Source organism: Brienomyrus brachyistius, chromosome 15 (assembly GCF_023856365.1).
Source record: "Brienomyrus brachyistius isolate T26 chromosome 15, BBRACH_0.4, whole genome shotgun sequence".
Classification (NCBI taxonomy): Eukaryota; Metazoa; Chordata; class Actinopteri; order Osteoglossiformes; family Mormyridae; genus Brienomyrus; species Brienomyrus brachyistius.
In genome coordinates, this window is record NC_064547.1 from 12,464,203 (window position 1) to 12,492,195 (window position 27,993).

The 27,993-nt window shown below is 46.0% G+C and overlaps 1 protein-coding gene across 2 annotated transcripts; it reads left to right on the forward strand.

The window, feature by feature from the left end:
* Window positions 1–54: 54 nt before the first annotated feature.
* On the forward strand, window positions 55–27,980 carry LOC125708939 (TGF-beta receptor type-1-like). 2 transcript variants are annotated; one of them, XM_048976876.1, is made up of 9 exons: window positions 55–189; window positions 14,239–14,484; window positions 17,474–17,707; window positions 18,460–18,690; window positions 19,598–19,765; window positions 20,038–20,194; window positions 21,487–21,611; window positions 22,050–22,180; window positions 24,366–27,980. In XM_048976876.1, the coding sequence occupies exons 1-9, from the start codon at window positions 120–122 to the stop codon at window positions 24,489–24,491; spliced, it is 1,488 nt and encodes a 495-aa protein (XP_048832833.1). In that variant the 5' UTR covers window positions 55–119; the 3' UTR covers window positions 24,492–27,980. The 2 variants fall into 2 exon arrangements, with proteins under 2 accessions (XP_048832833.1, XP_048832834.1); XM_048976877.1 differs by lacking the exon at window positions 55–189 and adding an exon at window positions 10,736–10,859.
* Window positions 27,981–27,993: the final 13 nt, after the last annotated feature.

Here is a 27,993-nt window from a genome sequence, read left to right on the forward strand (position 1 = left end):
TTCGATCTGGGCGGGGCAAGGTGGCTGCGCTAGCCAATCAGATCGCTCTCTGCTCTTCTCAAGCAAAGACTAGAGAAGTTGTGAGAGGCACAGCTAGTCTGGAGTAAGTGTGAACCACAATGGATGCGGTACCCTGTGCTCTGGTGTTAATGGTCCTGTTAATGGGAAATGGCATTCAGGAAACTCGAGGTAAGTGAAAAGGGGAACTGAGCCGAATGGGGGATTCTTCTTTCCATCTTGATGACGGGGCGTGATTTCGGATCTTGCGTTGTTTCTCTTGGTCTTTGTTACAAGATGCGTCTGCCCAAAAGACTCCAGTCTTTCCAAAGATGGCGCAGGTCAGAGAGATCTGCACTGTCAGGAATGTTTATTGTTGGGGGAATATCCCTGGGTGGGAGCAAAAAAAAGCAGTGGCGGAAGATCTAGAAGTCACCCGCACCTAACTGTGCCTTAGCCAAGGCAGTGACGAAAGCGTTATCTACAGTGGCCAATTCATTTGCAACCTGCTGTGCTTCAACACTGTTGGATTTAATGCTTCTCCTGAGCGCACACTCAACTGGAATCCAGGGTGTTCACTGGCTGTTGTTATCGCACCTAATAATTAGGGTCTCGGTGCACGGAGGACGCTGCCCCCCGCCCGCCCAGAAGATCTTCGTGGCGAAGTACTTGTGGCCGGATAATTGTCCCAAGAGGCATGCATATTTGGAGAATAGCAGTGAACTACAACAAATGAATTAAAATTAAAAACATGAGTTGCAGCGCGTTATTCAGTACATAGTAATGCGTGCAAATGACCGGTCAGGGTTACTTTAAAACCCGTGTGAAATCATACAGTGTTTATCTGACATAGTAGCGGCTTTCTCCTAAAGTCTTTCATTCGATTATGTACGGAGGTCATGGAAAATGCGCGCTCTGTATAACTAACACTATCTGATATGTTGTTGATCAATCAGAGAGCACGCGCTGCCATTCATGCTCTGTAGCTGGAGTTCTCTAGTATTTCTGGATCGTTTCGAGAAAACGTGCAGCTTTTTCGCGTTGGTTGTACTACATCTCAACTCATTTAAGTCACGTTTCAAAGTAGTAGCTTTCGCATAGAGACCCGTTATGCCATTCGCGTATTTCTGTAAGGCATCGAAGATATCGTGCACCTACTAGTAACTGTCATGTTAATTTAATTAGTGTTCAATTTTACTGCCCTTTTAAAATACTGAATACATGCTGGAGACCACGAGAAGTCGAATTTGTTGTGTGTGGCAAATAGCAAATCACGGAGAACGGAATACATTGTGTTGCACATAAGTGCATCGGACGCGTATACAGCATCCACAGATTGCCACTACTCAGATCGATTAATGGGCGTGCAAGCAGTACAACTTTCAAAAAATTTCAGGATGGTTTGGTGGCACAACTTCAAACGAAGGAACAAAATGTACGCGAAAATCTCGACGGGAGATCGCTGTGGTGGAATGGGGAGGGGGTCTCCGGTGTAGGGATGCGGGGTCGGCGTGAACCTGGCGACGCAAACATGAATGAATCGGGTTCCATTTGCGTCACAATGCGCCGAATTAACCGGACTGAACAAAGCCCCGCGCGGGACGCCTTTCCCTTCGTGTTTACTATAGTGTCAGCAATGCGCCATGTGTGCATATATATATGGCTCTTTCACACTCACTATTTCACCTGCCATTCATAGATGCGCCATGCTGATATTTGATAACGGCTGATCGAAATACGTGCAGTTCTCCGACAGGCACAGTGAATGTAGTTATTTAGTTTGCTAGATTAAACGTGATGCACCGCTGCACAGTCTCGTGCATTTTGTGCAACATATACGATTTTATAATTGGGATTGTCGGAGCGAAAGATATATGGATGCCATTGGGTCTGCATTAAGCAGAACTGCGCAGACGAATCCAGCTGTTCCACACACAACCTGTTTGTGTCTTGGGCTGGTGTCTTCGAAAACACGAAAATGTGCGATCTGAAGCGATAAAGGCGTTTCTCGCCTTGCACTGCCGTTGCCGCAATAACTCTGTGACTTTGGAGGTGAGAGAGGTGTGTCATTTAGGTGGTGCATCTCCGGGAATTCTATCGCAAATATTACCGACCTCCGCAGCCATGTTAAGTCGAAGAATCACTGGAATCTTCAGGACTATACGATTAAACCATTTTAAGATAATCTTGATATATCAAGATTCATTCTCTCACATGAAGACCTTCCTATAAGCATAGAAAACGTCTGTCGTATGACAGATCTGCACCAGTGTGTTACAGACAGGGTATTGCCAGTATAAAATGACCAATGTACAGTATCTCGTAAAAGAACACAAATTCTCTAAACTTTAATGCGGGGCAGCCATGCTCGATTGCGGAAGTTGTGCAGGTCTCTAATGCGTTTGGAATGAAAATTACCAAATGCATTTCGCATGTAACTAACTGAGAGTTGTATGTGTAACTTTTGAAACTTTGTTTGAAATGTGGGACGATTCTACCTGTAACAATCTTTTTTGTGTTTAATAGCGTTAGAAAAGCACACATTAGGTATATCTGCTTGGTCTTCTCCAAGGATGATCGCTATTATGGTACCGTCGTGTTAATATATGTTACGTTAGTAATATATGTAATATAATGTTTTAAAAAATATCTATTCTCCTAAGTGAGAAGTGGGGTATAGGAAACAGTTCCCCTTGGGTCTTCGGTTTTTTTCCTTATCACTGGTGCAAGAACTAAGCCCGTAATGCCGGTGGTTTAAATTTTTATTTGCGAAGTGCAGGTTGGTGTTGCAAAGAGGCAGAGGATTCGTAACTTCATTCGTTTTTCATGTACAGCGATCTTGTATACCGTCATAACGCCGGCGTTTTTGTGCGCGTTTTCCCTGCATTGCCTTACCTTCTCGTAGGCAAAGCCGCATTTGAAATGTGCGCAGTGAATTTGGGAAGCTGGCCGCTGCGTAAGTGGGTCTTGGTAGAGAGTTTTCTGGATGCTCAAACTCCGGTTTGTCAGGGGTAGGGAGGGCCTACGTCCCCAGGAGGCAGCCTGCAGTTTTTCCCCTGCGGAGTAATAATAAAGAAGTCAGTCTCTTGCTCACACACAGACCGCTTGTAATCCTACTATAAGGGGGTGGAAAGTTACCGTTTAAATTGTCATTCGCGCTGCTATCTGAATCACCGCTCTGCCGGGTCTGAATTGCCCAGAAAAGGAGCTTAGGTCTTGTGTTTCAACCACATTTTAGAGACCCTTAGGCGACGCTTTTCTGTTCCCCTGTGGTCATCTTTATTTCGGCCGTGCTTTTGAGCATACCGTCTGAACTCGTGCCCTTATCTTAGAAAGACTGCAGTTTCAGTTATCCCTGTCCGGGGCGAATAGCTATAGGTCAGCCTAGAGACCTAATTTTTAAGAGGTTCATCATATTAAATTCTCTGAAGATACGATAATCGCAGCACTATGAATGTTTAGGGAAACGCAGATCTGGACTGGGGCTGTTGTGGTATGTGGTATTCTCAAACTGGGAGCATGGTTGTTAAAATATCTCAGCTAAACAAATTGTTAGGGGGTTAGTTCAGATTCATTTGGGCCTACATTTTGGGCGTTGGCACACTGGTAGATGCGGTGGTGGTGGGGGGGGGCAGGGGCAGCACTTTACAGGACTCTTTGAATACATAAAATATACAAAAAAATTGGACAGGGTGGCCCCAAGTGACATTTTATCTGGGGGCCCAGAATTTCTAGCTATACTCCTAGTGGAGGCTGGTTGTAAACTGGGCTCTGTTGGACGGGGTGAGAAGGCATTTATGATGGGTAGGGCTGCCGAACATATGAAGAGGCTGCTTGTTGTAATCTGCTGTTAAGTGGCTCATGTGCAGCATCTGCTTGGGTGCCATTATTTGAGTGGGCCCTAAATTTCATTCTTTAAGAGGATAAGAAGGTCACTAGTGGACGGCTGGGATGGAAATGCATCAGCTGATGACCGCCATTGGGGTCACCCCCGCCCATTACTCTTTCCGAAAACCCTGAGGTTTTAGGGGGGTCTGGACATGAGGCGGGTGGGGGGGGGTTGTTTCTGGCAGATGCCACTGATCTATTCCCCCCCTCCTTTGTACCCAAGGCCACATCTGGTCAGGACAAAAGGGCTGCATTAATGGATGGGGGGCCCCAGAGTAAAGGCTATGACCTATGCAAAAGACTCCCAGAGCTACAGCCAATAAAGGCTGGGAACAGGGGCTCCTTGGGCGGGGTGGGGGGTGGGACTTGTGCCATGTGGTCACAGTGACTCACACCCCCTTCCTCATTTTCCCCCTCGTGGTGCCTGTACTCTGATCCGGAGGCAGCGATGTAGGATGGGCTGGTGGGGGAGGGAGAGGGGAAGCGGGGGTCGCTGTTGCCTGGAGACAGGAGTAATTAATTCTTCTATGTGATGTCGCAATGAGTTGAGGCCAAATGGGGGCTGATGGGAAATGGGGTGGGGGCTTGTGTGAGGGAACACCCTCAACCCCCACTGCTGAGTTCCCGAGTGCTGTCCACTGCTGCGGCCTTGGAGAGGCCTGATCTCACACGTGTTCCAAGAAGTCAGTCTACTGAACTGGTGAGCTTCTGAGGTCATGTTGTGTTTAGGGGACATTGGTGAGGCACTGCAGGGGCTGTGCTCTTTGTTGGGGAGACCCTGCTTACCACACGTCTCCCCTCCCCCAGTCACAGTGAATCGTAGGCATTGCCCAGTTATTGCTGTGGATCTGAGTGCTGGGTCTGCAGTGGTCTTGCACTTTGGTGTACTCAGAATGTTAACCCCACCAAAGACTGAAATGCTAGTGTCAGTTTGTCTTTTGCCAAATCAGGCCTTGTGATGCACAACAGGAAACCATTCAAGTTCTGCATGCTGAAAACACAGTCATATATGTTCAAAATGAAATCCTTTTGTTATTGAATGTAAATCAAGTCTATATACATGCAACATATGATTCTGAAAGCATGTGGAGTACACATGTGCCAGTGACTGTTTTGGTCAGGAAGGCCTTCAGCGTTTCAGATTACTCTTGTATACCAGAACAGTAGGGCTTTTCGATTATGGTAAAAATCATAGTCCCGATTTATTTTGGTTAGTTTTAAGATCACGATTATTTAGCATGGCTACTCATTGACTTGTATCATGCATTTATTGAACTTAAAAAAATATTCCCTTTTAAACAGTGGATTTTTTTAAACCCTAAATATAATTCTAATGAGAAACAAATAAGAGGGTTGGATAGGGGGTGGTGCTGGGTTTATAACACGAGACAAAACAGGAGCATAATTGCGAAACAAAATGTGGCACAATCATTTTAGCTTGATTATTTTGTTTTGATGATCATTGGAAGCCAAAATCATAATCGAAATTAAAATTTGATTAATTGCCCAGCCCTAAGAAATGGTGTCCAACCATCCATTTTCCAAACCGCTTATCCTATTGGGTCGCGGGGGGTCCGGAGCCTATCCCGGAATCAATGGGCACGAGGCAGGGAACAACCCAGGATGGGGGGCCAGCCCATCGCAGGGCACACTCACACACCATTCACTCACACATGCACACCTACGGGCAATTCAGCAACTCCAATTAGCCTCAGCATGTTTTTGGACTGTGGGGGGAAACCGGAGTACCCGGAGGAAACCCCACGACGACACGGGGAGAACATGCAAACTCCGCACACATGTGACCCAGGCGGAGACTCGAACCCGGGTCCCAGAGGTGTGAGGCGACAGTGCTAACCACTGCACCACCATGCCGCCCCGTGTCCAACCATGGAAATGTAATAAAAACAGCATTTGTGACTGACCTAACAACAGTTACTGTGATGTAGTAGTAATGACATGGCTGGCGTGTGAGAAAACAGAGGTTGTTAATGGGCTAGTGTTTTAATAAATGTACATCTTCTTGATTTGACGGCCTCTTTAAATAAGAGAATCTTTAGCACATTTCGCAGTGGGTTTTATGGAGAAGCAGCTTCTCCTTCCGTAGATTGCATTTGCATCGTAATCAAACTGTTTAGTGTTAACGCCGGTTGTGGCTGGGTCCTGCCCCAGGCAGAACAAGATTGTGGTGTATCCTGTTAGGGACAGTGATAAGGTTATGATTCAAAATAATTATTATCTTCATGAGCCTTTTGCCCTTGACCTGCAAAAGGTTGAAGGATGGATGGATGGATATTACATGACGGGGTGAAGAGCATAGTCATTTTGACATTGGGGTCACTCCCGGGGCACAGTGCTGCCGCCCACACATATTAAACGAATCGTGTTGGGTCTGTCAGGTGAAAACCAACCTGGTGTGTGTTTCAAATTCTGGGGTTTGAAGAACAGGCTGCTTTCCAGGTCTGAGGGGAGAGACGTGCAACTAGCACAGGCAGGGTGGAGCAGGGGGGTAAGGAGAGGGTGGGGCAGGGGGTGCGTGTTAGGGTGGTTGGGGGTGTGAGAACATGGTAGAGGTGTGAGAATTTGGATAGATGGGGGTTTGAGGGCAGGGTGGGGTACAGGGTGGACAGGGGTATGTTCTGAGAGTGATTCTCCTTCCAGTGTCTCTACCCCACATCTGCTGTTTGAGGGGGGTGACTCCTGTCTTTCCTTATAGGCTGATTTTGATGTGAAGGCTGTCTGCACCCCTCCCCCACCACTGAAACTTTCATTGCCAGGGGCCACTCGCTTCTCGGCAGGAATTGCGTCAGCTGGACTGCCCTGTGGTGAGGCACCCCCCCCCCCCCATTCTGACACCTTCTCTGGTCTGGTTTACCCAGCCTCTGAAGCATTGACTTTAATGGTATATATGGGTGAGCAACTCGGGGGGAGAGATTGGGGGTTTGGGGGGTACAGTTAAGAGAGGGTCAATTGCGTTTGTAAAAGCAGTTGTGATTTGATCTGCTACCTGTGGGAGTACCAATGGACAGCTTCAAATACAGATTTATTCTCGTATCTGACAAGCTGATTAATTATTCAGGTTTTGCATTGGGTTTCTGCCAAGAACAGCTCCTGGTGCCAGTCTGTAAACCCCCATCTCCACCTGCTGAATTTGCTTTGCACGAATCCGACTCTGACCTCTGGCGCTGCAAGTCCGCTCGGCGTTTGCGCTAAGAGGACGTCTCGGCTTGCTTATTGCCCTCCCCATCCAGAAATAGTTTTCGCATCAGCACCATCTCTGCCATTTCAGCCCCGCCCTTTTCCAGGAGGCAACCTGCTGCCTGGACATTTGGGCACCTCCCTTCCCGGAATGCGTGTCCATGCTCTTCTATCGACGCTCCATCCAGAGAGAAAACTGCCAGTTGTTTTGTAAACTGCTTTCCTTCAGTGTATATTCCTTTTCAGACCTGTCACATTTAAATCGTCACATTAATATATTTTCCCTTGCCTGCACGCGTATGTATGTGTGTGTTTGCGAGGCTTTTCCCAGGCAAATGCTCACCTTACGCAACTGAAGCGTGGCAAAGGTGTGTGAGAATCGCACAGCAGCTGCGATGTTCCTGAAGGAGAAAAGAAAAGCGCGAGATCCTGATTATGGCTGTGAGGGAGCAGCGGGACTCCGTCACGTGGCTAAAACCTGCACCGCGACTCCTCCGGAGCGTGTACCTCGTTAGCGGTCTTGACCCGAATCCCTCTATTCACTACATTCGCGCAGCGTGATTCACGTCTCTTTCGCTAAGGTTTCTTGTTACTGTATAGGTACTGCTCTTCTAATGGTGCAATGCACCCCCGAGGGAAAGGGATCGGGCCGGGGAGTGTTCAGCTATCCCCGTGGAGTCTCTCGAACCCAGGAAACCAAGGGAACTGAAAGCCAAATTCGACGGGAGAGGCAGTGGGGGGCACCTGTGTGATTTGGGTCTGCTAGCGAATTTGAAAACTGCCGGGATTTTTATCATCATCATTATTCTTCTTCGTCTTCTTTTTTCTGTTTGTTTACTTATTTGTTTGTTTATTTATTTAGTGAAACAATGGGCCCATTTGTCCGTGTTTGTCATTTATTCTCATACATGTGAAAGCACGTTTAGGTACCTTTACGCAGACACACCGGGTGTGAAAATGCTTGTTAAGGAAAACGCAGGTTTTTGCAGAGTGATAGCACGGCAGGTCGGGTCTGTCAGTGCTTTTCCACTGGCGTGCAAGAACTGAGCCGTACCCAGTACCCAAATGAAGTGGTGAGACTTTACAGGAAGCCATGATAATTTTTTTAGAGAAAGCTATGAGGAGAAAAGTGAAAACTCATTTTTCGATTATGAAACCTACAGGTTTAAAAGAACTTTGTAACCTTGTGTTAGGAATGTACTGTAGGCCTATATGGTTTTGTGTCAGCCTGAATTGCTTTGGAGAAGATATTCAGGTTTTAAATTGGGTATATGTGGAGGGGGGTAAAGGATGCAGTGCTTAATATTGTGTAACTTGTCATTTATATCCGATTTTCTACATTTTGCATTGATATTTATGGCCGATGTTAAATGATGTGTTTGGGCCATCTGCCATTAGAGTAGCGTTTTTTTTATCCGGCGCTATTTGCTTTTGGTGAATCCTCACAAAAGCAAATGCTTTCTGTTTTTGTATGTGGCTTTTATCCTTATAGAAGTTTGTGCAGTCTGTGTGAATTTTTTTAACAAAGAATCCTCCTCATACAATGAGAAGGCTTTGAGGATTAAATTACAGCGGACACTGTGCTCTATTTGCTTTTCGTGAGGTGTAATTTTGCAGTAATGCACTAACAAACTTCAAAGAAGGTCAAGCACAACACTCTAAGCAATTTATGAATTGTCCTCAGTTTGTTTCGGGGGAAATGTGTCTCCTCCAGTCACACGCAATCAGCACTATGAAGACCGTTTAAACTGAGCCCCCAGCACTGCTTAGATACAAGAAGACCAGTCAAATATACATTTACATTTTTTATTTTTATTTTAACAATTAGGGCTGTATTTGCATTATCGCTGCGTGTGTGCACACGGCAAAACGTAACACTTGTCACGGGTCTTTACATTTAATCGTGTGTGTGCGTGTGCATAAAATCGGACAAAATCTGTTTTTCCTTTTTATAAGAACATATACTTCAGTCTCTTTCTCGGTCAGACCACAGGAACACGACAGGAAGAGATGTACCGGTACCTCTAATTGCATCCGTTTTTGCTTTTTCGAGGTCAGTACTTAAACGGCCCGGGTCCTTGTCGAAGCCTGCTGAACGAAATGCAATCTATTGGATTAATGCATACGGAATATAATTAAAGGCGTGTTTTATTTTATAAACAGCAACATCTGTGTTTTATATATAAATTTTAAGCATTTGTCCAGGGGCGTCAGAAGCATTTTGAATATGTGTGTGTGTGTGTGTGGGGGGGGGGGGGGGGACTGGCATAAAACTGACAGGTGAGAAATATAAATTTTTCATTTTAGTTTGTAAGCGAATTTGATGGCAACAACGCAATACAACGCAAATGTTATTCATATCATTATTGAATCTTATGCATATCATTATGAAATTTTAAGTACTTTTTGTGGTGTGATATCCACAAACCAGAGATATTATTTGTGGGAAATTATTACATTGTAGCCATGGGCGTAAATTACAGGGGGATGGGGGGTTGTAGCCCCCCCCCCCCCCCCCCAATTTACGCCCTTGATTGTAGCTCTGTCTTATGTGGATTGGCCGTCGACACCTACCGAGAGGTACCCCCGCCCCCAAATATAAATCAGAAACATTTTGATTGGAATTTAGCCTACTGAAAGCCCCCAATAAATGCTATGTTTCGTGACTTGTTAACAATTTTGCGATTTTATTTCATTGACACACGTGCCGTCCTCCGTCTTTTAAAATGAATTTATGCGTGACCGTTCATCTGATACTCCTCAGATTAGTGTTCTCCACATTTGTGCCTGCTGGGAGAAAATGCTAATTCCCTCACATTTATTCTTGTGTGTATTTTGGAACCGAAATGAATTTACTATTAAGATAACTGTCAGGGAGCTCCTGGTTTAACTAATAGCGCTACTGACGCCAGCCTCTGGCCCAGCTCTCCCTGGGATTTCAGCGGCTGTTGTTTCGTGTTTGTCTGCTTCATCACCCACAGTTCCGCGATAAGGGTTGTGTACTTGTACTTTAGACTGAACAAACTCTCCCGGCTGCCTGTCCGGAGCTTCGGCGCTCCGACGGAGTCTGGACTGACGGATGCTCCTTGTGGGGACCTCACCAACACTGCAGAACCTTTAATGACGTAACTGTAGCAGTTCTGCTGATTGTGGAACGGGGATAACTCGAAGAAGGCAGCATTGTGGTTAATCACCACCCCCTTTATTTCAGATTATTTCCAAGGCACCCGTACTTTTGCGTCACCCTCAGATCGTCCTTGAATGATAAGCGAGCTCAGCCCGAGAGGACGCCGTGGAAGTGTGGCTGAAGGGTTGTCTGATAGGGTGGAGGGCGGTAGTCTCTGCTCCTCCAGTATGCAGCAAACTCGCTGGCCATAAATTCATATGACCCTCTTACTATTTTAAATTTACCTGCTCCAGACCTCAAACACCGTAGGGTCAAGCCTTTCACTACATTCTTTACCTTTGGGGTCTCGGGGGAGGGGATACAGTAAATGTATTATAAATTTAATTTTTTGCATATTACACTAAATGGGTGCAATGTCCAGGCATCGTGGTCCTTCGCACGTGAAGCAGCCCCTTGAGACGCGCTTAGTGAAATACATTAGATCCGAGTGTGGCAGCGGGAAGTAACGCAGAGTCCGGCCAAATGGTTGCGGCGTCATTGCCTCATTCTTGTTTACTCTCAAACAAAACCCAGCCGGCTTCACCGGCTCCTTTTCCCCTGCTTCTCTCGGCTGTTCACGCTGCGCTGGTTTGCCGTATGATCACACGGCGTGAGTTTCGTTTAATATATTTATATTTTTACAGTTCTCCTACTCGAAATGGTGTGTCTCATATTTTGGGCTCCGGTAGTGGAATTGCCAGTGTGTAATGCGTCACAATTGCGGTCAGAGGCACTATGTGGCTGTATTGTTTTGTAGGATCCACCGTTACGCGTGTTTTGGATGCGAAGATCGTGCAGTGAATTATGTATTGAAACCGTGTCTGACCAAGTTGTTAATGTCTGTTTGTTGGCAGTTTCCTTTTCCCATTGGGAACGGATTTATTCTTGTTCCAGGTGCTTACCACAGGCTATTCACAGCACGTTTTAATAAATACATGCAAATAAACACTGAACAGTGCCGGGTAGTGTTTTGTAGAAGTATAGCCGCAGCCTGTATAGCAGAGAGGCACTAATTTCCTGATATTGACCACACATCTCTTACTTACTAAGGAGAGTACTGACAAAGATCATAATAACGAAAACAATCCTCCGGAATGCCCATTTTCTGTGCTATGTGTCGATGCTCTCTCTCACACACACACTCGCACACACACATATATATATATATATATATCATTTTTTACTGGATTCTGTTAATCGTCGGAATACATCTAAACATTGTTATGCCGCCTTACAATCTTTACGATTTACATCCCTTCTTTTATTTTTCTTAATCATCGCCAGCGACATTCTGCAGTGGGTTATTGGTGATTAGCAGTTATGCGGAAAATTGGAGTCTGCAGTTAAATCGGCCGGCCCTTTTCCCTTGACCATGATGGCACACCTCCGTGTATGTGCCTCTGATTGGTCCCGAAAGTGTCAATGCCGAGCCAGCTGAGCATGGCTTTAGGCACCAGCATAGATTGAGTGTTTCTCCTCCCTGTGTTGAGCTAAGGTCTGTTTGCGAATTTTCGAGAATGCCTGTAATCTGGGATTGTTTATTTTGGCCTTTTATGACCTGTTCCGTTCAATGCAGACTCCGGACAGCTTTAACATCAGTAAAAAATGCCACGCAGAGGCATATAGTGCTACCACAAGCAACACTAATCTTTGAGAATTCCTGGTCCCTGACTGTTCTAGGTGCTTTGTCTTACATACATGACCTAGGACGTTGTGGACTGTCTTGCAGAAATCTGTGAGGGAGCAAAAATGCAGACCATCTGGGGGTCCCCAGGACCTAGGTTGAGAAACTCACCTCTGTGGCAGAGGATAAGCACATACTGTAATTAAACAAACAATAACACATTGCTTGGGGGTTTAATCTGTGAGAGGAGGTTCAGCTTGAGATAGTCAGTGTGAATATGGCATATTGTGAATATTATTTGCTTTTTCTTCATATATCCTACAGTTCAGTCAAGTGAGAAAAAAAAAAATCCAGATCAGTCTTCTTTCTGCCCCCTAACACCTCCTCCTGTCTCCATGGGACTGAGGAAATGCCTAATTTCGGGTCAGGATGACAGCGCCCCCTTTTGGTAGTTATGTGCATAGGACTGTTCTTGGGCAGGGTTTGTTTGGGTTCCTGTCCTTGCCCCCCCTCCCCCCACCCACCATGGCATGGCCAAGGCCTTCTGGGTCAGTCATACGGAGTGTCTTTGGGTAACAGGACACACGGGCTGCCATCTGGAATGTCTGGGCGCTTTTTTGGCCTCTGCATGGGCGTTTTGAGTGGGCGCCCTGACCTTTGCAGGATGGCCATCCCCTTTCTCCTGGGTTATGACAGAATGACGTGACCTTGTTCCAATTCAAAGGCTGATCTCCGTTTTGTCTCCTCTTTCTTCTGCTCCCTTTCTCTCCATCTCTCGCTATTCTCTCCTGTCCCGTTCTCTCTCCCTTTAATGTTTTCATTTCCCTTATTCCTCTCTTCACTTTTTTTTGCCGAATGATTGTATCTGGCTCTCTTTGCTGTCCTGCTGTCCTGGTCCACGTTTTGATTTGTGGTCCGTGCATTAATTGAATGTTTTCAGTCTAAATCTACTCTGTCGGCTCTGTGCTGAAATCAGAATTCCCAGAACGGAGCTGTCAGGAGCCTCAGGTCCTCCGTGGGTGACTTTCTCTACGGCCTTGAGCCGGCTCAGCTTGGGTAAATAACTCAGTGGTAAATAGTGCGGATCCTTTTCAGTAAAGCTATGCCGCAACGCAAATAAAGAGCGTGAAGTGATATTTTCTGATGTTTACAGTCCAAGGCCGCTTCCTGGGGAAATGAGGTGTAACTTAATGGCACTATTGAGTTCTCGGAGAGAGAGAGAGAGAGAGAGAGAGAGAGAGCGAGAGAGAGAATCCGCTCATGTACGACAGATGTTATGTAGTGGCTGAGTGTGGGCACCGAAAATCTTGCGTCAGCTCAGGCCCATGAAACTGATTAGAGATGTACCAATTGTATTGGCCAGCTATTGGTATCAGCTGATATAGCAACAATCAGCCGATAGTTAAATATGAGCCGATATTTACTGCCGATAATTCCCTTTAAAATGGTGACCTATATTGCTATGCACAACCGTGTATTAACCAGTTAGAAAAATGTCCGCTATGTAGAATTATTTTAATGTCAGCGAAAATGATGCCACAAATGCATTTTGCAAAAAATTGTTCTGATAGACTGTAATGAGAAGGATGTACCAATAAACATTTCAACACCACAAATCTGATTTCTCACTTTAAGGTGAGACAGGGAAGAGTATGAAGAGTTACTGAAACACAAATCCTGCAGTACTGCCAAGTAACGCAAAGCCCTTCAGTGAAGCAAGCGTTTGATAGCAAAAGACAATTCAAAGCGGACAGTGCAAATCAAAAGATATTACTCAGAAAATTACAGTTTCTGATGATCACAACTGATGATCAGCCCTTCTCTGTTCTAAATGTTATAAATATAAAAGATGTATACAGTCAGGGTTTTCTTACCAAAAAATAAATACTTTTGCATGTTTTTGGAATGTAATTAATTTATTTAAAAATGTATTTGGGTGGAGTGTGCGGAAGTTATCGCTGCATCACTAAAACTGATTATTAAGAGTATCGTTGTCATTGACAATTAGCTATGTGATAAGAAGTGTGCTTACATGAAGGGTTTTTAAAGATGGACAGTGCTGGGGTTGGGGGACTGTATTGTGTGTTGAAATCCACTCGGATAAGAGAGGAGCTGGAAAGAGTTCCCTTCAAAGACGGGGCCACGTGCTGCTGCACCCCCTGACAGGACGTGTCGTCGGGGTTTCCACGGAAACTATCATCGCCCATGAATGTTTAATCGTGGATGGATGTGGAGCAATCCGGTACCTTCAGAGCTGTCTGTGTTTGGGTGCAGTAGATGAGTCTTTTTGATGGTTGGGTCCAAAGTTATAAAGGTATTAATGTCACACCCCTTTGGCTTTGCCCCCTCCCCTTGTCTCTTGCAGCCTTACAGTGCCACTGCCACACATGCGCCAACTTCACCTGTGTCACGGACGGCGTGTGCCACCTGGCGGCCACCCGACAGGGCGGCGGCGTGACGGTCCAGCGCACCATGTGCATTGCCGAGAAGGACCTGATTCCGCGCGACCGACCCTTTGTTTGTGCCCCCTCCCTGAAGGACGACACCGTCTACCCTGTGTGCTGCAGCACCGACCTCTGCAATAAAAACCTCAACCGGAGCTTTTTCCCTGGTAGGCATTGGAGGTGGGGGTTGGGGTTATGGTGGTCTGTTTTGTTTAGGACACCACCTCCAGTCCACAGTCAATAATTTGCCTTCATCTTCCATAATATTTGCATTTCATTCATTTAAAAGACGAGTCCAAAGTGACACTTTTTTTTAACAAAGAAGGGCAGAAGGTTCCTGGAACAATTGGGGGTTAAGGGCCTTGCTCAGGGACCCAACAGTGACATCACCTCCCCATGACAGGCACAGTGTCCTAACCCACTGAGCCACATATCACACCCATAATCCTCATGTCTGTCCTACAATTTGACATCATGTTTAACAACCATTAAATTGGCTTCTCCATACACTACCACTGAAAGCTAACCTTTACCTACCTTTACCTGGCTTTTATCAGAGCTGTTTTTTTTTTTATTGTTCTTTTTCCCTGATGGGGTCAAGGCTGTGCATGATATGTGTGTTATCATCTGCTGATTTTCAAATGAAAATATCAAAAATATAGCGCGTCAGAATTAGTTTTTACCTGTGGTAGAAGTTCTGCAGTAAAGCTGTTTTTTTTTCTAAGACTGCCATTGCTCTAATCTTTTTGATTCTCTTGAATATTTGTGAAATTGGTTCTCCGCTGAGATTTTTAATTGATCCTATTCTTTTCTTGCGTGGTTTTTCTATGCATCCGGAAATGAAAAATCAGTATAATATGTAAAGTGCAACCAGAAAGTATTTTTAATTTGCAAGATTAATTTGTTTCCGAGAACTCGAAGATTTCCTCCTCGGCTTGCATCCTGCCTTTGATAGCTTGGGGTCACACACTGTGTTCCTGGCAGGGTACTGGACCTGCATGTTTACATGTGTCAGAGCAGAAGCTCTGGAATATATCGATTCAATGTTACTCCTGTATGCCTTGTATTGTACTGACATCACTTGCTGGTTCACCTGCGTACAGGATGGTCCGCATCCACCTGGAGGAGGAGCCTGATAATCGAGCTTGTTAGCGGTTAATGTTAGTTGAGTTGCGTTGAAGTGTGCTTCAGAGTACCTTACTGCAGAAGCCGTGATTGTAGCTCTCTGGCCACTTAAGATTTCTCGATATCACCTTGGGCGGAAACGGGGGGAACCGGCTTCTCTCTGCCGACCGGAGAGTCAGCGAGAGCAGTCCCACGTCTTGGGCTGGAGTGTCTTGCTTTGGGTAACAGGATGAGGACCAGCCACAGCGAATCAACCAGTAGGGGGTATGATTTTTCTCTTAAAAGGGACCCCCTCCATCTTATTAAACATGTGTTTGACTCTGTTAGGAAAGAAATGTTGGCAGAGCAAGAACGATTTGCCTTTTTCGAATATGGACAGTGATTTAGGGACTCGCATGCATTTTCCTCAAAACCCGGACAGCACACGTGTACAACTGGGTTGAAAGGTGATAATAACCATGTTTTCCTGGATATTGGGACCATCTGCCTGTTTTTGCCCGCTGGAGATGTACAATAGCAGGCACTCTCCCAGGTTACCTGTTTCTACGCTCCATTTTACACTGGCCAGCTTCCGGTTACCTCCTGACTAGAGATTTAAAGATACTTCACTGACGTTATTGGTGGACTTTCTGCACGGGGGGGGGGGGGGGTTATGCTTGTGATGGTGAAGAATGGTGCTGACATCATGCCTACGGTAATGACGTTTTACTGCATCTAATAGTCAGCCTGTTTGAGATTCATTAGAGGTATGGGGTTGGTCTGTCTGTCACTATATGTGTCACGCATGTCAAACTGTACTCAAGTCAGACTGCATAGTACCCACACAAATATGCCCCAGTAAAACAAAAAATAAAAAATTAACAACATTTTGTCACTAAAGCTGCCAGAAGCCACATCTTACAGGACAGTAAATGTCGCCAGACCCACTGTTGACATTTTGCCGGGGTCACGGTTGCAGTGAGTGCTGTCACATCCGTGAAAACGCCCCTGCCAAGTCGATCGGTCTGCCATGAAAACATGGGCGCTCGAAAGGTCAGACAGAACATGCTTTGCTGGGGTGGGGGGACAGTGGCCGACTTAGGAGGAGGGATGAAGTTTAGGTTTTTTGTTAGTTGCCTCAGGTGTGAGATGCCATCGTGTTGCCTTTTGTTCGGTCTTCCTGCAAAGCCTTGCTTGATTGGCTGACCAGCGGTGACATGGGCGCCGATTGGGTGGCGTGTGTCACATGATCATTCTGCTGCTAATGATCACAGACCAACTGCTCTCAGGCTTCAGCTGCTAGGCTGGGACTCTGGGAAGCTGTGCAATGAGAGTACCTCAAATCTCAGAAAAACTATCTCTTGACAGACTGTTTGAGTAAAAAGTTTAATAAAAAAAAAAAACAGGATATTGCGTTAATTCTCCTCATGGCGAGACTCCAAGTTATGGGCAGCTAAAACAGGGAAATTGCAGCCTCGTCCTTGCAGCTGTGCAGCTTTCAATACTGCCACCCCTCTGAGTTTCTTTGCTTCCCTGCTCCCTTTCATGAGTGTCCTTCGTACTGCCTGGTTTTCTCCGGTTGCCCATGATCACCTGTATGACCCCGAATTGGCCAGAGTGTGATTTTCTGACCTGTGATGAACTGGAAAGTGTTTAAATACAGCTGCACCTGCCCCCTGATTTCAATTTCCCGTTAATCGTTAGCACTTTACGTAAAGACATTTACTGTAGAACAAATACATAAATAAATATTAGTAATATTATTTTAAATAGAAATTTCACTGATAAAATCAATAGTTATTAACTTTTGTAATTAATGTAATTAATTAGCATGAATAAACTATTGATAAAAATTAAGGAAAAATCAAGCAATTAGTCATCTAACCAATTCATTAACTGATGGAAAAAACAGGCATTATTTTTAAACTACAGGACAAATGCCTTGATTTTGGGAAAAGCCACAACTTATGGTTATTGGTGGACTGCATGATAAAAGCTTGCCCTCCCAGTGCGTGCGAATGAGCTCATCCCCACTGCTGTGTCCCCCCCCAGACCCCCCCTCAAAGAGCCCGCCCTTGGGCCCCGTGGCGCTGGCGGCTATGATTGCGGCCCCCGTCTGCGTGCTGTGCTGCGTGCTGGTGCTGGCCTTCTACATCTGCCACAGCCGGGCCGTCATCCACCAGCGCGTGCCCAGTGAGGAGGACCCCTCGCTGGACCCCTTCATCACCATGGGCACCACTCTCAAGGACCTCATCTACGACATGACCACGTCCGGCTCCGGGTCGGGTAGGTATCACCGGAGCGTGCCTGCGTCTGCTCGTCAGCCCCTCCAGCATGTGAAGAGAAACATGGATTGGGGGGGAGGGGAGGGCCCCCCCCCCTGAAGCGGCCCCATTAAACTCATCCTCGCATCTCCACTCCGTTGCCCTGGCACCCGGCCTCCCCATCCTCGGCTCTGAATGGGCAATTCGGAATTGCTGCCTTCATACCGGCGGAAAGCTGGAGTTGGGGGCCCCACGAAGGCCGTTTCAGGCCATGCCTCTTATTCCCACATGGCCGCCGTCTCCTGTCCACTGCCCCGGCGGTGCGTATGGCCACTCGCTCTGCAGCGTTCTTTACGCTCCTAGGCTAATGGCTCGTTTTGACATTCTGGGGACCAGCTGCTGCTTTCTCTTTAATTATGTCTTCCTGTAGCCCCCCCTCCCCAATTAATGGCTAGGTGCCTCTGGTCAAGGCTTTCCGAATCCTGTAATTTGGCCAAATCATTTGTTTTTTCACACACAGGTTTTGGGCCCCCGTGAACCCTGCGATGCCTAAAGTGCATCTGAAATTGCTCCTGGCTGCACTGTAATGTTTTAATTGCCATGCATTGATGCACTTTAGGCATCGCGTCCGATGAGAAACCGGCATCTGGTACAGGGTGTACCAGTGCTTCCTGGGATGGGCTCCAGGCTTGCAAAAATCCTGGATGGGATAAGTAGCTATGGAAGATAGATGGGTTTATAGATTTGTACTGACGTATGTGACCATCGCATCAGGCCTGCCGCTGCTGGTGCAGAGGACCATAGCCCGGACCATCATCTTGCAGGAGAGTATTGGCAAGGGCCGCTTCGGCGAGGTGTGGCGTGGCAAGTGGCGGGGGGAGGAGGTGGCCGTCAAGATCTTTTCATCACGCGAGGAGCGTTCCTGGTTCCGGGAGGCGGAGATCTACCAGACTGTCATGCTGCGGCATGAGAACATCCTGGGCTTCATCGCCGCCGATAACAAAGGTGGGGTCACCATGGCAACCTACAGGGAGGAGCCTAATAATGATGATGATAATATTAATTAGAACAATGATGATACTGTAAATAGTAAATTAGTAATAGTAATTTTTTCTGAAATGTTACTATTTATTTGCTCATTTTATAAATAATATTATATTGTATACCTTACCTGGGATAGGATCCAGATTCTCTTTAGCCTTGTACTGGATAAGCAGGTAGAGGATGGATGGATAATAAAATAAAACTAATATCAACATAAATAATATATTGTAAACGTCTTTAAAAGGCTCGTATGATATCCATATACAGTGTTATGCACGCTGGCATTGCTTGGTTGTACACTGCTTGAATTTTGCTGCGAACATTTAATGTTTGTCCTTTGACCCTCTGCTAATTGAGATTTCAGAAAGCATCCTGCATCCGAAATTCTTGTTGTGAATAATTATGAATTATTTGTATTTCTGACTCACAGGACACTGATGTTACGGATCTCCTGTTATGTAGCTGCCTCACTTTCACTCCCTCACCTTCGGTCTTTTTTTTTGTTGAAATTTGAGATAAAATCTAATTAATTTCCGACACTGTTGCTCCAGAGCATATAACGAAGATTTAGGGACATTTACAAGTGGATTGGAAACAAATTACGAGCCTCACCCAAGGGCGAACGTAACATATTGTGCGAGAAACGAGAGAGAGTGAGAATGAAGCTTTAGAAAGGGGGGCTGTTTTGCAGTCCAAGGCCAAGACCTCCAATCTTCCGGGGGGGGGGGCACTAATTTTAGACCAGCCACAAAAAAAACAGTGTAGGCGTAAGAACACAAATGGAGAGTGGCATGGCGATCCCCCTGCTAGACCAGCCACCACTATTGTTCGTCATGGTTTGACTTCTGACTTAAATCCCCGTCTCCAGATAACGGCACGTGGACACAGCTGTGGCTGGTGTCCGACTACCACGAGCACGGCTCGCTGTTCGACTACCTGAACAGGTACACAGTTACCGTAGAGGGCATGATCAAGCTGGCGCTGTCCACCGCCAGCGGTCTGGCCCACTTGCACATGGAGATCGTGGGCACACAAGGTTGGTGTGCATGTTTTGGGGGACGGGGTCTCTCGTTTGGGGCAGCCCTTTGGATAAGAGTGAGATGTGTGAGTTTCTTTTTTGTACTGAGCTGGTTTGTGGGACAGTAGGTCAGTTTCGCTCCATGGGGTTCAGAAGGTGACAGTCCCTTCTGCATCCTCCCACTGGAAAACAATGAACCCTCTATCTAATTCTCTACCGCCCCCTGCTGGCTGTCTCCGTCAGGAAATTTTTTATTTTATAAAATTTTTCTTTTCGTCTGCTCAACCTAGGCAAGCCGGCCATTGCCCACCGGGACCTGAAGTCCAAGAACATCCTGGTGAAGAAGAACGGGACCTGCTGCATTGCTGACCTGGGGCTGGCGGTCCGCCACGACTCGGCGACAGACACCATAGACATCGCTCCCAATCACAGAGTGGGAACCAAAAGGTGCAGGGGAGCGGGATCAAGGATACTCTTCTAGCTGGTCCTTGAAGGCATTGCTGACGTTCTACAATCTGCCTTTCAGGGCAATTTAAGTAGGTTTCTCTGGCCTTGAGCGACAGCCGGCCATGTTCAGTCCTAAATAGATCTACGTCGTGCCTGTCCGTCATTGGCTGGCACATGGGCGTGGGTTCAGCAGGGGATTCATCGAGGATCTAGGCTTCTCTTTCTTGCTCTCGATGAGGTATGTGACGGACTCATCTCATTTGTTGAGAGGTCTGCTATTTCTGCAACATTCCTGGTCGTACCCCTGCCCCCCCACCTTTGCTGGTGCACGCCACTGTTACGGGAAACCCAACTCACCACCTTAGCCCCATCTTAAATTAACTGGGGGGGGGTATCGTTTCCTTGATCTCCTGCTTCTTTCTGCACTGTACAGCTCTACAGCCGCTTAGGTACCGTTGTCAGCAAGATGGAGGGAACGCAGGTTCTGAGAGACCCTCTTATTTTAGGACGCTCTCTTTTTCTCTCCTGGGACGGCGACTGCGTCCCTGTCAGCGGTCCCTTTCTCAGGTTCGGTGTCCCCGCTTAAGACGTGTCTCCAGTGCTCCGTTCCCTAGCAATGTGTGACCTCATGCCCTGTGACATCATCACCTGCTCCGTCTCTATCCCCGTCACCCGTCCACGTTAGCCGAGCAGAAGAGGACTGACAGGCAGCCGGAACTGGGAATGGTTGTGCGGGGGGTTTCTGAGAGACTGTGCCATTACCAAGCCAGTAAATGTAGGGGGGGGGGGTCCATCCCCAGTGGCGACCTCGTCAGAAGACTCTCTGGGATCAGCCCTGTTGTTGATGCACAATGTCTCCTACGGGAGTGAAAGGGTTAAACATCTTTTCAGACGCTCCTTGGACCTTTGTTCAGCGATTGTTTTTAAATAATAAATGTTACAATAAAGTTGCATGAATGATTAATAATGTTGGTAAAAGTAATAACGGCCATACCGCAGTGAATAAAGACTGAGAGAAATGTGCTGTGAGGAGTGACAGCTCTGGGATCAGCGGCTATGCTTCATTCCCGGGGGGCGGCCTGGCTTAATGAGCCAGGCCCGTTTGCGAGGCAACCGGCTGACCCGTCTGCGGCGCTGATCCGTTTTCTGTTGTAGTCGAAACACATTTTCTCACGAAAAAGTGTGAAAGCACAGGACTCAGTTTTGATAAAGGGAACTGATTTAGCCCATCAGTTGGACCTGTGGCCAGATCTGTTGAAAGCACTTTGACCGTATAACGTCTCCCCAAACAGATATATGGCCCCAGAGGTGCTGGACGATACGATAAATATGAAACATTTCGACTCATTTAAGAGGGCTGACATCTACGCCATGAGCCTGGTCTTCTGGGAGATCGCAAGCCGCTGTTCCATTGGTGGTAAGAACAATGGCCGCGGTCCTCGTCTGCCCAGAAACTCCGTTCCAGAACTCCTCGTAGCCAGTTCTGAAAAGAATCCCATGGCTTTTTCCTTTGTTTACTTTTTTCAATCCTGCTGACCTCAAGCAGCATTAAGTTTTCATTCAGAGTTTTCTTACTTTGGCTGTGATCACTCATCCATCTGTCCATTATCCTGGTCAGGTTCATAGAGGTCATTATAATGTTTTATGGAAATGATTCACTGAATTATAAATATTTCATCCACAAATTCTGAATTATTCACCAGCTTTCCACAGAGCCTTGCCTGAATGTGTTCTCCAGTAGTCTGGTTTTTCCTCTAACCCTGAACCACATTAGGAAACATGGAACCACACCTGTCTCAAAGTTCTGGCATGTTACAATCAGAATAGAACCCAACTTTGGTCCCCTTGTGTACAGGTATCCATGACGACTATCAGCTGCCTTACTTTGACCTGGTTCAGTCGGACCCCTCAGTGGAGGAGATGAAGAAGGTGGTGTGTGAACAGAAACTCAGGCCGAACATCCCCAACAGGTGGCAGAGCTGTGAGGTATGTGTCCTTTCCTGCCCGCCCTATAGGGGGCGACAGAGATGCCCTAAGATTCCCTTGCTATTCCCCTGCCGTTCTTCTTCATTCCACTCGGAATTTGTGTTTAAAGCAAGAGCTACTGCTGGCTTTTCATTTCTTAATTACTCATTTCTTACCAAACCGAGAGGCCACCTGGGAGATATATTTGTGCAATTAATGTTTCGGGCTGCCGTGTGCGTAATGAAACTCTTTGGTACGGAGATCTCATTGAGGATTTACCAGGGCTTCATTTAGGTCTCCTGTCCCCTGGGGAAGATGGAGACACAGTGGCTAGACCGCACTGCTTCTCACGTGTCTCCAGGCCCGTCCCCCCCATTCCATCACAGCGGTAGAGTCCCGGCGTTTGTGATCTGTGTGCCTTAGAAACAGGCTAGAATTAGAATGAAGCCACTTTACAGTAATAACATCCCGTAATTCAATCTCTGACCTGCTGGAGCAGCGAGAGTCGGCAAACCGTTTAGGAAGCTCCCGGCGAAGCTGGGCTGTACGCGCGTCTGCGGGTCGGATGCCGTCCGAGTTCTTCTCAATGTTTGGCGTTGGAGGCCAGTGGACTGGCTATATTTTGGAACTGTTGAATCAGAGCAACAGATTCCTGCTGCGAAATGATCAAATTTAAATATTATTTTAGATATTATCGGAAAATGATAAGCTAAATAAAGAGCGTGTTTTTTGTAGTGCTCCTTTTCCTGATGATATTTTGTGTGATGGGGGAACAAAAATTGACCCGCTGGCTTTTTTTTTTTGCCCCCATAACTCTGCTGTCTACATCCCGACAGTGGGGGCTTTTTTGGGAAATCCTGACGGAGGGCAGTGGTTACACTGACGGAGAGTGATGCCACTGGTGTATTTTTAAATTATGAATAATTTTTTTAAATGTACTCTGATTGCCATATGGCCAGATATGCTGTTCATTAAAGGTCACTTTCAGGATATAACTCGGATATAATCGGATCCAAGCCTCCTGTGGACGGCCGACATGCACTTTTAACAGCCTCTCGTAAGAATGCTGGTGCGATTCTCAGGTGCTCCTCTGAATCCAAAGTGCACTTAAGCGAAGGAACTGTTCGTGATCTGTACAGGAACTAATGCAGGCAGCTTCTGCGGAACATCTCAGGAGCCAAATTTGTTCATCATTCAAATCCTTCTTATCTATTATACTACCGATATTTTTAATTATTATTATTTTTTAATATTTTTATCAATATTTAGATTTTTTTTTCTATTTTATAACTTCCCAACCCAAAGCAGAAGAGGTTTTTTACACAGATCTGTTGTTTTATTTTATTTTTTCTGTAACATTGCGTTTTTTTGTATTCGTAATTATTTAGCGATTTAGTCGTGATTGATTCTGCTTACCTGCCATTATCAAGCATTTCAGTGCTTCTGCTTAAACACAAGTCATTTATGGCTGTGGAAGCCCCGCCCCATTTGCATGGTTGGCGACCTCGTTAAATTCCCTATCCGTTCTTGTCTATATTTTGTCCCCCCGAGATATTCCGGAGCCTTTGTACGCATTGTGAGCTGTGAGACACTGGGTTTTCAGCAGTCTCCAGTGGTACATATTCCCCCCCCCCACCCTTTTTTTTCATTCATGTTCTTAAGAATTCTTCGGATTTTTCACAGTTTCGATTTGCTGGATACTGCAGAAACTCACGTGGCGAAATGCTGGCCATTATGCAGGCTGTTTTGCTGGCCAATTAAAAACAAAGGAAATCAAGCGAAGGGGGTTTGGAGAGAGCCGGCAGAACCAACAAATCGATATTTGTAACAAGGCACACTGGTGTTTGCCTGGCACCCGCTCTCTCTGTGATTTCCTTCGGTTTCATCACCCGAGAAACGCTACCGCTCTCCAGTTAGCACTGCGGTTAAAAAGGTAACAATGACATGCTAGTTGCTAGTTCTGCAGGTCTGAATTGAACCAAGCAGTCCTGGGTATTGTGAGGGCTGCCTTGAAGAATAGACGACTCGCAGCCCAGTGCTCGGGGGGGCTTGAAGACAAGAATGAACATTATTAGTTAGGAAGCAGCCTGCTGTTTTTCGTGAGAGCCAGGCTCTCCGGGAAGGCCGTGGGGGCCCGACAGCTTGGTGTGACCGTGACCTCACCTGCCTGTCTTCCCCACCCACGCACCCACCCCCGTGTCTCTAGGCTCTGCGAGTGATGGCCAAGATTATGAGGGAGTGCTGGTACGCCAATGGGGCAGCTCGTCTGACAGCACTGCGCATCAAGAAGACCCTTTCCCAACTCAGCCAGCAGGAGGGCATCAAGATGTAGGCTAGGAGGGGTCGAAGAGTGCCCCCCATGTTTCTTCAAAGCTGCTGCTCCTCCTTTGCCGCCTCCTCCTTGTTCTGGGAAAGAGGAACGAGCCATTTGGCAGAGGGTCCTCAGTCTGACCCCCCCCCCCCCCACCACCACCCAAACATCTCATCTCGGCGCCTGGACTACAAGGCTTCAGGAGGGGCTGTACTTTCCTACCTCACCGAGGTAACAGCGGCTGGATTACTGACTGATAGGCAGGCTTACATCATACAGGTGTTACCTCCACCCTTCTCCTGATTCTCCGTGGACTTCTCATTGTGCCTCTGGACCACCTTCCTCCACCCCTCTGAATACACACAGCCTCCTCATCTCCTCCTTCAAGAGCCATAGAGCAGGGTTTGTTTCTAATCACCTTTGGCTCTGTCCAGGGAAACTGTAGAAAGCCGATGCAAGAAAAGGCAGCTGTGTTTTGCATTGACCAGTGTGAAGAAATATCCCTCAGAATGTTATACACAATTGATTCTCTGAATGGGTGGATGAAGTCTGTTACCTGGTTGCTAAGAACCAGTGTTTTTAGTTTATTTTTTGTGCTTGGAAGTTGATCATCTGCTACAGGATTGTCTCTTTTCAGAAGTGATAGTGACAGATTTGCGCTCACCCCCTAACCCATATGATATAGATCATTGTTTCATTTTTTATTTGACTCAAACTCGACATGACCTCATTCAGTCTTGGCAAACATGCTACGACGTATGCAAAAATTATAGATAATTCTGTATATTTTATGAATTTACACCAGAAAGTGCCACTTCGGAATCAGTCTCATTGGCCCCCATGCGTTTGTTTGTGTGTGCGTGCGAGAGTGTGTGCACAAGCGTTTTCATCGGAGTCATATAGGTGTCGGCAAATGGTATGCAGTGTATCGATTATCGACTGCCCATGCCTGTCTCCTCTGCCCTGCCCCACCTCGTCTGACATCAGCTTGGGTCGGCTCGAAGCTCCACCCCTTTTTCCTGGGCAGCGCGCTACCGTGTGGCTGAGAGATACGGTGCTCTCTTGCCGCCGAGCTTTGTCTGAATGGGGGCGCGGACACGCGTTGCTTTAAGAAAACATTTTTTTCAAGATGCTGTACAAATGTGCATGTACAAATGTGCATGATTTTTTTAACCTGCTGAGATTATGAATTTATGATTACATTAATATAACAAATGGACATATATGTTGTGCCATAGGTGTTCTAGCATTTTAGATTTTTTTTTCCCCCCAGGATGGAGTGTGTGTGTGTGTGTGTGTGTGCGCGCGCGAGAGAGAGAGCGTGTGAGTGAGACACACAGAGATTTTAAATTAACTATGTTTATGGTAAATTACTTAATTTGACCAAGCCTTAAGGGACCAATGGAAGGCTTCATTTCCCCCTTTTTTAAAGTAGTAAGTAGGTACCATGATCTGTAAGGAAAACAAGTAAAACTAAAACAGAATAAAAAAGTGTTGTACTTTTACCGTATTATTGTATTCATAGCCATGCAGACTGAAACTGAAGACTGGTCCTTTTCTGCACACTTGAAAGTTGCTACTGTCGGTACCTCACGCTGCTGTATTCAGGATGCCCTTTAAGGAAAACCTCACTTTGTTGGTAAAGAATTTAAAATTTCAGCGGGCAAACAAATGAAAATGCATATAAGAAAACACTGTTCATTCATTTTTAACCGTTTTTTTAATGGCAACAAGTGCACTTGTGGGGAAAACGTCGCATGTGTAAGCGCAGTCATGCGGCCACGAGTTATCGTTCTTTTTCTTTATGTATATTTTGAAGCCACTGTGCTGCTATTGTTTGTGCGAGCAAGGACAAAGAGGGAACAACACTCCTCATCGGCAGCTGCGTTGTTACGTACGCGCTTTAGTACGTGTGCCACTAACATTTCGTCCTGAGCCTGTTAATCGACAATGGTTTGGGGCAGCCACAACTTTAAAGGTCTCGATTATAACGAATTGTTATTAAGTTAATGACAATTCTTAAGCAGTATACAAGTGTGAATGGTACCATTTTGATAATTTCCCGAAATCGACTCTTCAAATGATGTGAATATTGTTTTGATTCGTGTTGAAAATGTATACGCTCAGAATTAAGTATTACACATTAGTGTTTTGGTGTTAAAATGGGTCAGCAGCTGGAGATGTAAGCTTATCCTAACCGTGTTGCGTCTTACCTTATTAACATACAATGGTCAAGGGTGCAAATATATTTTTTATTTTGAGGGAGAGCCCGTAGCAACCCAAATGCTCTGGGACACGGCATTTTCATTACACCCAGCTACTTCAGCCACGGGTAGTTCATTTCTGCGCAACGTGCTACTACTTAACCACCAGCAGCCTTTTTTGTTTTATATCAAAGTTAACCAAGCTGAAACATACACATCCAGGTATTCCTCAGCGGCAGGTATCTATATGGTCCTCATCGGACCAGCACACCAGCTATGACTTAAACCATATGTACACCTCTGGTTTTTTTAGCGGAGGCTTGTCGAGCCTTAAGTGTGTGTGCAGCAGCGACATTCTATTTCTTTGGAGGGGAAAGGGTACGGTCAGACAGTTTAATTAACCGGCAGCCTGCGACCCAAAATCCGAAAAGAGATACGGCGACCCCACGGGTGCGTCTCTGTCTAGCGGGTCGCAGTCGATTCGTTCATATTGCGCACGAGGAAATAAACGTGACACCGCGCATGCGTCTGTCGGCTTCTGTCGGACGTTTGCAGGCTCAAGTACCTGGTCATCGAGGCCCAGGGCCGGAGAGACCAAGTTATATTTCCGATCGGGAAAAGGAACGGCTGCCGTCTGAACGGCATAATTGTGAGGAAGGAAAGAATGAGCCTCAGGTCACAAGGGGGTGTAATTAGCTTTAAACCAGCAAGGTTTTTCCCTCTTTTTTTGACTGAGACCATTGTGTACAGATAGAGGAAAGCTTTTACATTTTTAGTGCCTATAGTTTGATTATATTTTTAACTGATCTTTTCCACCTGGAATGATGCACTGCATGAACCGAATTCTGACGTTTGCATCACTTTTTATAATTACGTTGTAAATAGAAATATTATCAATGTTTAAAATATGAAAAAATGGCTTATGTGTTTACCTCATTGTACATACTCATATGTTTACTTTGGAAATTTGCTTTCTTTTCTAAGAAACTTAAATAGTAAATTACATCAGCTGGTAACACTAGTCATGCATTGTATTGTGTTTCTGTTTTGTCGGAATTGGCTAGTCGTTACGGAATACTCAATTTTCTGTATTTGAAAGCTTTTCTTAAGTTAATTACGCTGTTTCTGAGTGGAGGCGAATACAAAGAGTACAATGCAAAATGTCTTGTTTACTTTGGGTAAATGCATTGAGTTCTTTGGTGTGTACGAGGAATGAATTATGAGAAATGGGGGACATAGCGATGATTGATGCATAAGTTCTAACAGTGCTGTAGAAATTTGCAAAAATAAAGTATGTTTACTTATATTTTGCAGTTTTT

Coding starts and splice junctions, on each gene's coding strand:
- LOC125708939 (XM_048976876.1), top strand. CDS start 120: ATGGATGCGGTACCCTGTGCTCTGGTGTTAATGGTCCTGTTAATGGGA. Junction 18,691..19,597: donor CATCGCCGCCGATAACAAAG/GTGGGGTCACCA, acceptor CCCCGTCTCCAG/ATAACGGCACGTGGACACAG. Junction 21,612..22,049: donor AAGCCGCTGTTCCATTGGTG/GTAAGAACAATG, acceptor CCTTGTGTACAG/GTATCCATGACGACTATCAG.